Below are 12,617 nucleotides of genomic sequence, written 5' to 3'. Positions count from 1 at the left end.
TAACTGGAAACTTGGTCTTTTTTACGGGCAGAATGTAGATGTTCTGCAAAGCAATCACCCTGTCTATACTTGTATCCCCAATGTAGAGGAGACCATATTGTGAGCAGGGAATGCTGTAGACTAGATTGTGTGAAGTGCAGGTAAAGTTCTGCTATACCTGGAAGGCATGCTTGGAAACAGAGGTGGTAAATGGACAGATGTTACATCTGGCGATTCCAGAGGAAAGTGCTATGGGGCTATGGGGATTGGTATTGAAAGTAAAGGAAGAATGGACCAGGGTGTCCCTGAGGAGACGGTCCCCATAGAAGGTGGATAACGGATGGGAGGGGAATGTGTGTCGGTCGTCGCATCTCACTGGAGGTGGCAGAAATGGCAGCTGATGATCTTTTGGATGTTAATGCTGGTGGGATGGTAGGTAAGGACAAGGGGAACCTCCCTCATTGTTGGAGGAGGGAGGAGAGGAAGTGAAGGCAGAAAATGCGGGAGATGGGTCAGACCCAGTCGAGGGCCCTGTCAACGGCCCTGTCAACAATGGTGTTGTGGAGTCCTCAGTGAGGAAGGAAAAGTATATTTCGGAGGCTCCCTTGTCAATGTTGGCCTTATCAGAATATTTACGACGGAGATAAGGAACTGGGAAAATGGAATGGCATCTTTACAGGAAACAGGGCACAAAGATGTAAAGTCCAAGTAGCTGTGGGAGTTGGTGGGTTTATACTGGATATTAGTGGCCAGTCTATCTCAGGAAATCAAAACACAGATGTCGAGGAAGGGAAGGGAGGAGTCAGAGATACACCAGGTGAAAGTGAGGGCAGAATAGAAATTTGAAGCGAAATCCATGAACTTTTTCAAGTTTTCAATTCCAGACAAGTTGATATAATCAATATATTGGAGAAAGAGTTGTGGGTGGAGGGCCAGAATAGGACCAGAACAAGGAGGAGAAATGACCTCCTTTGACCTCTGAAGAGACAGGCATAAATGGGCCCCATGCGGGTACCCGTGGCCCACTCTCTGAACTGAAGAAAATGAGAGGAGTTAAAAGAGAAGTTGTTCAGGGTGAGGACAAGCTCGGCCAAGTGGTGGAGATGTGGTAGTGGGTGGGGACAGTTTGGGCCTTTGCTCCAGGAAGAAGCAGAGAGCCCTGACAACATATTGATGTAAAGAAATTGCACATCCATGGTGAAGAGGCAGTGGCTGGAGCCTGCAAACTGAAAATTCCAAAACTGGAGTAAAGCGTCAGAGGAATCATGAACTTAAGTGGGCAGGGCTTGGACCAGGGAGAAATGACCAAGTCAAGATGTGAAGAGATGAGCTCTGTGGGAGAGGCATTGGAGAATCTTGACCACTTCCAATACCTCAGAAGCGTTGTCCAAAGCAGCGTTTAACAAAGAGATCCAGCATCACTTCCAGTGTGCTAGAGCAACCTTCAGCCACTTGAGGAAATGGGTGTTTGAGAACAACATCATCAGATCTGACAGCATGATCATAGTTTACAGAGCTATGGTGGTTCCAATCTTCCTTTATGGCCGAGACATGGACTTTCTTACTGTAGACATCTCAAGGCTCTGGAGCAGTACTATCAACACTATCTACACAAGATGCTGTGAATATGCTAGGAAGAAAGATGAGCCAACACCAGCATTCTTGACCAGGCCAACAGCCCCATCAGCAAGGCACTGACCATCCTTCATCTGCTACAATGGACTGGACACGTTGTACACATGACCAAAACAAGACTCTCCAAGCAGGTGGTCAACTACCAGCTTCGAAACAGCAGGCCCAGGTAGACAGAGGAAGCACTTTAGTGATACTCTCAAGGCCTCGTTGGTGAAGTACAGCATTTCCACAGACACCTGGAAATTACTGGACCAAGACTGTCCAAAGTGGAGGAGCAGCATCCAGGAAGCTGCCGAACACCTCGCGACTTGATTTGGAAGCCAGGCAAAAGGAGTGCGCTGCCACACTAATGCCCCACCCCACAACCACCACCTGCCCCAAGCATAACAGAGTGCGTGGTAGCTGCATTGGTCTGTGTAGCCACCTATGGACTCACCCTGACAGTGGAAGAGAGTCATCCTCATCTGCAAGGACAGGTGCACTCAAGGAGAGTTTACACAAATAGATGAGGGAGAAAAGAATGAGAACTACAAAGTTAGATTTAGACGATAGAAGATGGGAAGAGATTCAACTGGAATGGGAGTATAGCATTGTCTGGATGGCTCAAATTGCCGGTTTCTGTGCTGTATTCCACGGAATATGCAACACACCAGCAGAAAATAACTTTTAAATTATGTAGAAATGTTTGGCTGCTGGAATTATAGAAAATGATAATTCAACTATACAGTATTGATACTATATCTTGAATACTATGTTCTGTTCTGGTCATCAAAACTCAAGGAAGATTGGGTAAATGCCGGGAAGAGTTTTACCATCCTAATCCCTGGTATCAGTAACTGGATATTTGAGGACAGATTAAAACCTCTAACTTTTCAGCCCTAAATAGTAGTATTTGAGAAGTTAAGAGAAAGAGCTGCAGATGCTGGAGAGTCAGAGTCGAAATGCCTGGCGCTGGAAAAGCATACAAAGTCAGGCAGCATTCAAAGAGCAGGAGAGTTGATGTTTCGGGCATGAGCCCTTCATCAGGAATTTGAAGGGGGAAGGGGCTGAGAGATAAATAGAAGGGTGGGGGTGGGGCTGGGGGATGTAGGTAGGTGGATGCAGATCAGGGATAATTGTGATAGGTTGGTGGGGAGGGTGGAGCAGATAGGTGGGAAAGATGAATAGGTAGGACAGATCAGATCAGGTTAAGGCTGTGCTGAGTTGGAGGGGTGGATCTGGGATGAGGTGGAGGAAGGAGAGATTTGGAAACTAGTGAAGTCAATGTCGATGCCATGTGGTTGTAGGGTCCCAAGGCAGAAGATAAAGTGCTCTTCCTCCAGTTGGCAGGTGGCTTTGATTTGGCGGTGGAGGTGGCCTCGGGGGAATGGGAGAGGGAGTTGAAGTGGTTGGCCACAGGGTGGTGGAGTTGTTTGGTGCATTATTGAACATAAAGTAGGAAACAACAGAGAAAAAGGGGTGGCACAGTAGGTCAGTGGTTAGCACTGCTGCCTCACAGCACCAGGGACTCAGGTTCGATTCCAGTCTCTGGCGACTGTCTGTCTGTGTGGAGTTTGCACATTCTCCCTGTGTCTGTGTGGGCTTTCTCCGGGTGCTCCGCTTTCCTCCCACAATCCAAAGATGTGCAGGTTAGGTAAATTGGCCATGCTAAATTGCCCATAGGAATGTATAGGTTAGGTGTATTAGTCAGGGGCAAGTATAGGAGAGGGATATGGGTCTGGGTGGGTTACTCTTCAGAGGGTCAGTGTGGACTTGTTGGGCCAAAGCGCCTGTTTCCACACTGTACGGGTTCTAATTCATAAATCTGAAATATTACTTTACATTTGATTTTTTTCAACTGAGCAAATGAATAAAGGCTCATAACGAAAACAATTGCTTTTCGCCCAAAGGACAATTAACATAACATATAAATAAGGAACCAGCGTTTTTCATTCAGCCCTTTGTGTCTACTTTGCCATTCAATCTCTTATCCAAAGTTCATGGCTGATTAGATTTTAACCTCGGCTCTATATTCCAACAAACCCCTAGTAATCTTTCATCACTTGGAATCAAGAACTTACCTAACTCTGCCTTAAAAATCTTTAAAGATTCCACATCCACTACCTTTTGAGGAAAGGAATTTCAAAGACTCTTAACCCTTAGACAAAAATGTTTCCTCATCTCGGTCTTAAATGGGTAATACCTTATTTTAACCTATGATTCCTTACTTCCATATTCTCCTGCAAGAGGAGACATCCTTTCTGCATTCACCTGGTCAAGTCCTCGCAGGAACTTATACATTACCACTAAGTCACCTCCAACTCTTCTAAACTCTGGAGGATATAGTCCTTGCTTATCTAGCCTTCCCTCATAGGCAACCTGTTCATTCTAAGCATTTGTCGAGTAAACCTGCTTGGAACTAATTCTTATTATTAACATTCTTCCATAAATATGGTAACCAGTAATATACATTGTACTCCAAATGCGGTCTCACCAATACCCTATATGACTGCAGCATAACCTTCCTATTCTTGCATTCAGTACCCCTTGTGTTAAACCATAACATTGTTAGCTTTCCAAATTACAAATTGTACCTGCAAACTAAGCTTCTGTGATTCACAGACATCCTTACATCCTGTTTCCTGTGAGGATTCCACTCCTTTCTCCTGTTTCTCCATTGCATCTGTTCTTATGATACCATCTTCCACAGGGGTGCTGAGACAAGTCCTGATTTTACCACCATGGTTGAAATGCCCCTCAGCCAAGTCTGGCCGATTTCCCACACTTCCAACTCTCACCTCTTCTCTTCTGTCCCAACTATAGGGTATTCCTGGTCCTCACTTTCCACCTCATCTGCATCGACAACCAAAGGATCATTAGCCGCTATTTCCACCATCTCCAGTGGGATGCCACCACCAAGATACATATTCCCCTCCCCTCCCATGTCAGCCTTCTGCAGGGATTGTTCCCTCTGGGATTTCCTGGTCCATACCTTCTCCACTCCAACACCTTCTCCACTCCCACAGCACCTTCCCATGCAATCACAGAAGATACAACGCCTGCCCCTTTACCTCCTCCCTATTCACCATCCAAGGTCCAAGACATATCCTCCACGTGAAGCAGTGATTTACATGTACTTCATTCAATCTAGCCTACTATATACACTATTCACAATGTGGTTCCCTATAAACTGGGGAGATGAAAGGCAGACTAGGTGACGCTTTGTTGAGCGCCTAGGATCTGCCTGTGAAAATGACTCAACTTCCAGTTGCCTGTGATTTCAACACAACATGCTCCCATGTCAACATTTCTGTCGCAAGCCTGCTGCTCCCTACATTTCCCACAGCTAATGCACTTATCCTATACATCCTTGAACACTATAGGCAATAGCCCAGTGGAAACCTACACAGACACGGGGATAACGTGCAAACTCTATACAAATAGTTGCCAGAGAGTGGAGATGAACCTGGGTCCCTGCCGCTGTGACAGCAGTGCTAACCTCTGTTGCAAATATTTTTAACTTGATTAAAATGAAAACCATTCCATTTTTCATAAGTTAATAATTTGATATACCATATATAATCATGTAAAAGTCAAATTTTTAGACTATTTAAGATTAAGTTTACGAGGTTGACTGTTACATGGACACTACTTTTAAGAGGTTGAAATTCATGCTACAGTCCAAAATACCATATCATTAGCAGATGCCCAACTGATCTCTAAACGAATAAAGAAGAAACAACAACAATTACAGTAATTGCAAGAGTGCTACAGGGAAATGGAGCACAGCTAATCTGCACTCAGAGGTTGACCTGATGCATCTTAAATTTTTGCGCCAAACTCTTCCATTTCCCTCAGTTTTCTCTTGTCTACTTTTTTTTTCAAACTAACGTTTTAAGCTTTCATTTCTGATAAGAAAAGATATCAGACACTTAACTCTCATACTGTCTCACCGATCATTGCAGTCATGAGAAATTGTCAACAGCTGCACGGTAATTATAGAGAAGCAAATGCGCACAGTGCATTATAAAGTAAATGATGGCGTGATAAACCTTGTATCATACTAATTATATTAATTATAGTGCTTGTTCGATAACGAACCTAAGAAATCCGAGGCCTAATGTTGGTGTGAATTGTACATCAAAACGTATGACAAGACGGAATAAAAAAATTCACTTCCTCATCGTAACAGTTATGTACAGGGTAATACCTTGACTCACAAATGTTGATTCTTTATCTGTGAAGAACTAGGGTCAACTTTTACATGAGATATGGGGAAATTTCCAGAGGTTTTGGCCAAAAATTGGGGGGGGGGGGGGGTCGACTTTTACTCGAGTATACATAGTAGTAAGCAGCTTTATATTCAGTTATAGTTTTTAAAAAAATCGATACTTTTTTGTCCATTAAAATAATTTTACATAAAAAGAATGTAATTGTATACTCACACAACCATCATGTACACTCAATTTAGCTTCAAGTTTTAATCTTTGGATGAATTCTCTTCTTCCTTTATAAAGGGCAAAAATCAAAGCAAACAAGTTATCCATGATGTACAATGGGCAAAATATGAAATTTTGAGAAAAATCAAGAAAACAACATTAGGATAAATCTACTCGTTCTGCCAACAGTAGTGGAATTGAACATGAAAACAGCAAATATTGTTTCAATAATCTTCTGATTATCTTACCATTAAAATTACAAATGGAAGGCTGATAACAACACAACCTTTCAGCATGAATTGCATTTGACAAATGTTAAGGTTTTTGAAAACTAATTCCTTTGATTATCATACTTCAAAACAGATGTGATGCAATCATCTTCTATAGGACTGAGTTGGAATTTCAGACTGGCAGCTAAATCACTTGCGATGGAGAAAGAAAATTAAGACAAACTGACACTTTAATCAGCATCCTACACAAAACGTGCAAAACATTCAGAGTCAGAGTTGTACAGCACAGAAACAGACTCTTCAGTCCAACTTGTCCATGCTGACCAGATATCCTAAATAGATTGCCAACATTTGACTCATATCCCTCTAAACCCTTCCTATTCATACACCCATCCTGATGTCTTTTAAATGTTGTAATTGTACCAGCTTCCACCACTTCTTCTGGTAGCTCATTCCATATACACACACCACCTTTTGTGTGAAAAATATGCCCCTTAGCTCCCTTTTATTAAATCTTTCCCCTCTCACCTTAAACCTATGCCTTCTAGTTTGGACTCATTTATCCTGGGGGGAAAATACCTTGACTATTCACCCTATCCATGCCCTTCATAATTTTATAAACTTCTGTAAGGTCACTTCTCAGCCTCAGACACTCCAGGGAAGATAGCCCCAGCCTATTCAAACTCTCCCTATAGCTCAAATCCTCCAACCCTGGCAACATCCTGTAAATCTTTTCTGAAACCTTTCAAGTTTCACAATATCCTTCCTTTTGAAGGGAGACCAGAGCAGTATTCCAAAAGTGACCTAGCCAACATCCAGTACAGCCACAACATGACCTCCCATCTTCTATACTCAATGCATTGACCAATAAAGGTAAGCATACCAAACACCACCTTCACTATCCTGTCTAACTGTGACTCTACTTTCAATGCCCACAAGTCTTTTCCTGTTCTCTATACATACACATTTCCAAAACTAGTCAATATAATTCAGAATCACAGTGATAAATACAGGGTGAGTATCTTTGGAACTTTCTTCCTCAAAAGGTGGTGAAAACAATGCAAAGATTTTTGCTTTAAGACAGAGATGGGTAAAACGTTGAGCAAATGAATGAAAGATTATTGGGGGTAGGTGGGTATGTCGTATCAATGTTACAATCAAATCAGCCACGATCTTACTAAATGACAGAGGAGCCTCAAAGAGCATATGGCATAAGCCTGCTCCTGACTCATGTACGCTCATAAGGAATGTGTAAATAATGCAGCTGCACTACCAGCATCTGTACATTGGGATTTTATTGATTGCCAAAGAGAGTAGCACAAAACAAATTATTTTGAATAATGAAGAGAGATCTGGACATAGGTTTGCTCGCCGAGTTGAAAGATTAGTTTTCAGACGTTTCGTCACCATACTAGGTAACATCATCAGTGAGCATCTGGATGAAGCGCTGGTGACATGGCCTACTTTCTATTTATGTGTTTAGGTTTCCTTGGTGTAGTGATGTCATTTCCGTGATGACATTATTTCCTGAGGTGATGTCATTTCCTGTTCTTTTTCTCAGGGAGTGGTAAATGGGCTCTAACTCAATGTGTTTGTTGATAGAGTTCTGGTTAGAATGCCATGCTTCTAGGAATTCTCATGTATGCCTCTGTTTGGCTTGCCCTAGGATGGATGTGTTGTCCCAGTCGAAGTGCTGATCTTCCTCACCTGTATGTAAGGATACTACTAAGAGGGGGCCATGTCTTTTTGTGGCTAGTTGATGTTCATATATCCTGGTGGCTAGTTTTCTGCCTGTTTGTTACAGACTTCTTGGCATCATGATAGCCCACAAACCCACCAACACACTAAAACAGCTGCTAATGAACTTGAAAGATCCTATACAAACAACAAAAAAAACGAAGTCATTTACAAAATATCTTGAAAGAACTGTACATGACATCACCAACCCAAGGAAACCTAAACACACAAATAGAAAGCAGGCCATGCCACCAGTGCTTCATCTGGAGGCTCAATGATGTTACCAAGTATGGTGACGAAACATCCGAAAACGAACCTTCCAGCTCAGTGAGCAAACCTATATCCATAACCTCAATCTGAGCTACAAATCTTCTCAAAACTCGCTAATAAAGAGAGTTGTTAAATTATAGTACATTGGCTTTCATCACCATATTTCTGGAAGTATTCAAGTTTTAGATCATTATACAATGAGTAAAGCACTAAAAGGTTATTTGAATCCACCCCAAAGATTAACAATGTCATTGGATAATGTGATTCTGATTTATTAGGTAATAATTCACAAAAGGTAACAGATGCAAAGTATCTTTTCCAGCAAGATTTTCTTTAACTATTTTAATTATTTTTCTTTAACAGTAAACAACTGGACCCTTAGGAGCATTGATACACAGAGGGATCTTGGGATGCAAGTCCATAGCTCCCTGAAAGAGGCAACTTAAGTGGATAAGGTGATAAAATAAGCGTATGGCATACTTGCCATCATTGGTCAGCATACTGAGTATAAAAGTTGGCACCTCATGTTGCAGCTGTATAAAACTTTAGTTAGGCCACATTATGTGTGTACTTTTGTTTGCTACACCATAGGAAGGACATAGAGGCTTTGGAGAGGGTCCAAAAGAGGTTTACCAAGATAATGCCTGGTTTGGAGTGCCTTAGATAAGGAGAGGTTGGACAAATTTAGACCGCTTTTGCTCGAGTGACAGGGGCCAAGCGGTGACCCAAGAGAAATATATAAAATTATAAGAAACATGGATGGGTGGAAATGCCAAATCTACAGGGCACAGGTTTAAGGTAAGGCGGGCGGGGAGTTTTAAAGGAGGTATGCAAAACTATTTTTTTTTTTACACAGCGGGTGTTAGGTGCCTGGAACATGCTGCTGGGGAAGCTAGTAGAAGCAGTTACAATAGCAACACTTGACAGACACACAAACAAGCAAGGAATAGAGTGAAACAGCCTAACAACAGGAAAATAGAATAGGTTTAGAATGTTAGCATGTTCAGCGCAGAAACGGTGGGCCGAAGAGTCCATTTCAGTGCTGTACTGTTCCACGTTCTATGTCCTGTACCATGGATGCATATTCAAAAACAAAGTATTATTTTTCACTCCAATGCATGTGAAATACCACAGCAACTGATATGGAATAAAATTTCAAATCCAATTGGTTGTTTGTATGCCAAAGTGAACAACATGGGGAAATGTTTGAAATATGAAACTGCACTACAGTATACTTGGTAATAACGTGCCCTGGTCAAGTATCAGCAGAACAGCATGGCAGTAATAATGAAAAGAACTGACATTAACCAAAGGGAGGTGTCTATAAAGATCGAAGTAAGGAGAGTTTGTCCGAGCAATGTACGCCCACTTTACTTATCTCTATTGCTCACTGTACACATAAAAGATAGTGATTGCTATTCAATATTTCACTCAATATTAAAAGTTACTAGTCACAGAAATGTTGGACAAATTTTAAAATTATTTTCAAAGCTACCAAAGGGGAAAAAAAAAATCACTTTCAGAGGAGGGGAGGAGGATAAAATCCCTTTCCCCTAGAATATAACCTTGGAGCAATTTTACACTTTACTTGCACAAAACACCTTAGCTGTGAGACCAATCCTCTCCATGCAGATCAATTCCCTAGTGGTCTGTAAACATTTAAAAAAGACTTAAGGGTAAGAAAAATGAAAAATTGACTGAGGCATGCCAAAGTATCTGGGACAAATCATTAGTTATATCATTAATGGAACCAAAATAGTAGACAGAGTCTCTGGAATTCAGGAATGATAAAAATACATCACTTCCAATATCTGGAGAATGCAAAAAAGAAATAAAACTTTAGTGGAATATTAGGTTATGGACACAGACTAAAGTTTCCAGAAGTCACACTAAGGTTTTACAATCCACTGAACTCAATTTTTATCACCATACCATGCAAGAGAATGGACTTGCTTTGACAAAAGGTGCAGAAATTTCAAAAATGCATGAATAAACGGCAAAACCAACAGCAAGTACTGATGAGACTACAATAGTGAAATACTAAAATTAAATGTGTTATGATCTTGCTGTCAATTTTAAAATGCTTTTTCTCCATCAACCCCTCCTCATTTTTGAGTCATCAACTCGAGATTCTGGTAATTTATATTTCTATGCCATTAAATCTCCATTATAATTTGTATTGTTTATTCAAATTATCGGTTAACTTTTTATCAAAAACAAGAAAATAATAATTCTATGCTCCTGGTTATTCAAAGTTGTTAAGCTTTTTTAAACATATCAGCTAATCCCTGAAAACAAGGAGAAATAACGTTGGAGATTGTCTGTGTAGTGAAACAGGAATTTTAAAAAAAGTTATGATGAAACTCAAATCTATTTGGAACAGGAATCTGAATTTTCACACAAATTAATTCTGCTTCAGCAAGCAGCCATGATTGGCGAATAAAGTCAGAGGATCTGTGGCGAGTGTGTAACCAGGAGTAACAATTACTTTGGTACTGCTGACATTTTGATCCAAACATGAAAATGCCAGATGAGCAATCAAAGAACAAAGAGGTAGTCACAGATTCTAAGAGTGGGGTAGATAGAGTTCACTGCATATCATTAGCATTCAAATGGAGGTTGATCCTGTAAGATAGCCTTGTAGTCAACTGGAAAGCGCAACACATGGGGCCCACCTCCAGAATATGGCAATATCATGGGAACAGAAGGGCAGGACTAGGCGATTCAATCTCGAACCCATTCAACGTGATTATGGCTGATCTGTGGCTGACACATTTGGCCCATTTCCCTTTACACTTTTGCTGATCAAAAACGCACCTATTTCAGATTTAAAATTAACATCTGATCTAGCACCAACTGCCATTTGTGGAAAACAGTTCCAAACCTCCACCAAATTAAGCATGTTAGAAGTGCTTCCTAGCATCTTCCGAAATGGTAGCCCCTAACGTTTAGGTTACGCCCCCAATTCTCGAATCTCCAAACAATGGAAATAATTTATCCACTCTGTCTTTTCATGTTACAGATAATAGAACAGTACGACCCTTCAGCCCTTGACGTTGTGCCAGTCTTTTATCCTACTCTAAGATCAGACTAACCTACATACTCTTCATTGTATTAACTAACATGTGCCTACTCAAGACTCACTTAAATGTCCCTAATGTATTTGACTCTACGACCATTGCCTGCAGTGCATTCCATGGACCCACCACTTTCTGTGTAAAGAACAGACCTCTGACATCTCCCCTAAACCTTCCTCCAATCACCTCAAAATTATGCCCCTTCGTGAGAGTCATTTCCGCCCTACAAAAAGGTCTCTAGCTATCCACTCTATCTATGCCTCTCAACATCTTGTACACCTCTTATCACAACACCTCTCACCCTTCTTCACTCTGGTGAGAAAAACCCTAGCTCCCTCAATCTTTCTTCATAAGACATGCCTTCCAGGCAAGGCAACATCCTGGTAAATTTCCTCTGCACTCTCTCTAAAGCTTTCACATCTTTCCTATAATGAGACAACCAGAACTGAACACAATATTCCAAGTGCAGTCTAACCAGGGCTCTATAGAGCTGCAGCTTAACCTTGCAACTCTTAAGTTCAATCCCCCTGCTAATTAAAGCCAATATACAATACACCTTCTTAACAACCCTATCAAACTGGATGGCAACTTTGAGGGATCTATGGAAATGGACTGCAAGATCCCTCTGCTCCTCTTGCGGCTAAGAATCCTGCCTTTACCCCTGTATTCTGCATTCAAATTTGACCTTCCAAAGTGAATCATTTCACACTTTTCCAGGTTGAACACCATCTGCCACTTCTCAGCCCGGTTCTGTATTGTCAGTGCCTCGTTGCATCCTACGACAGCCCTCCGCACTATCCACAACTCCACCAACCTTACTAACCCACTCTTCCATTTCCTCATCTAAGTCATTTATAAAAATCACAGAGCAGAGGTTCCAGAACTGATCCCTGCGGAACACCAATGGTCACGAGCTCCAGGCTGAATACTCTCTATCTATCACTCTCTATCTTCTATGGGCCAGCCAATTCTGTATCCAGATAGGCAGGTTTCCTTGTATCCCATTCCTTCTTACTTTCTGAATGAGCCTACCATGGGGAACTTTATCAAATACTTTGCTAAAATCCACGTATACCACATCCATTGCTCTGCTTTCATCAACGTGTTTTGTCACATCCTTAAAGAATTCAATAAGTTTGTGAGGCATGACTTGCCCCTCAAAGCCATGCTGACTATCTCTAATCAAACTATGGTTTTCCAAGTAATCATAAATCCTGTCTCTCAGAATCCTCTCCAATACTTTACCCACCACTCACGTAAGACTGACTGGT

At 41.4% G+C, this 12,617-nt stretch overlaps 1 protein-coding gene across 5 annotated transcripts in view; it reads right to left on the bottom strand.

The window, feature by feature from the left end:
- Positions 1-12,617, bottom strand: part of dcaf6 (ddb1 and cul4 associated factor 6) — a 236,811-nt gene that overhangs the window by 201,501 nt on the left and 22,693 nt on the right. For all 5 annotated transcript variants that reach the window (XM_043700884.2, XM_043700878.2, XM_043700880.2 and 2 more), the window contains exon 2: positions 6,039-6,100. In XM_043700884.2, the coding sequence (XP_043556819.1) occupies positions 6,039-6,100 (62 nt within the window). The remainder of the gene's footprint in view (positions 1-6,038; positions 6,101-12,617) is intronic.

This window comes from Chiloscyllium plagiosum, unplaced genomic scaffold, assembly GCF_037043375.1.
Source record: "Chiloscyllium plagiosum isolate Xiang-an unplaced genomic scaffold, Cpla_swu_hap1 HiC_scaffold_12, whole genome shotgun sequence".
In the NCBI taxonomy this organism is placed as follows: Eukaryota; Metazoa; Chordata; class Chondrichthyes; order Orectolobiformes; family Hemiscylliidae; genus Chiloscyllium; species Chiloscyllium plagiosum.
Note: the sequence above shows the minus strand (reverse complement) of the source record. Positions and strands in the feature narration are given on the sequence as shown.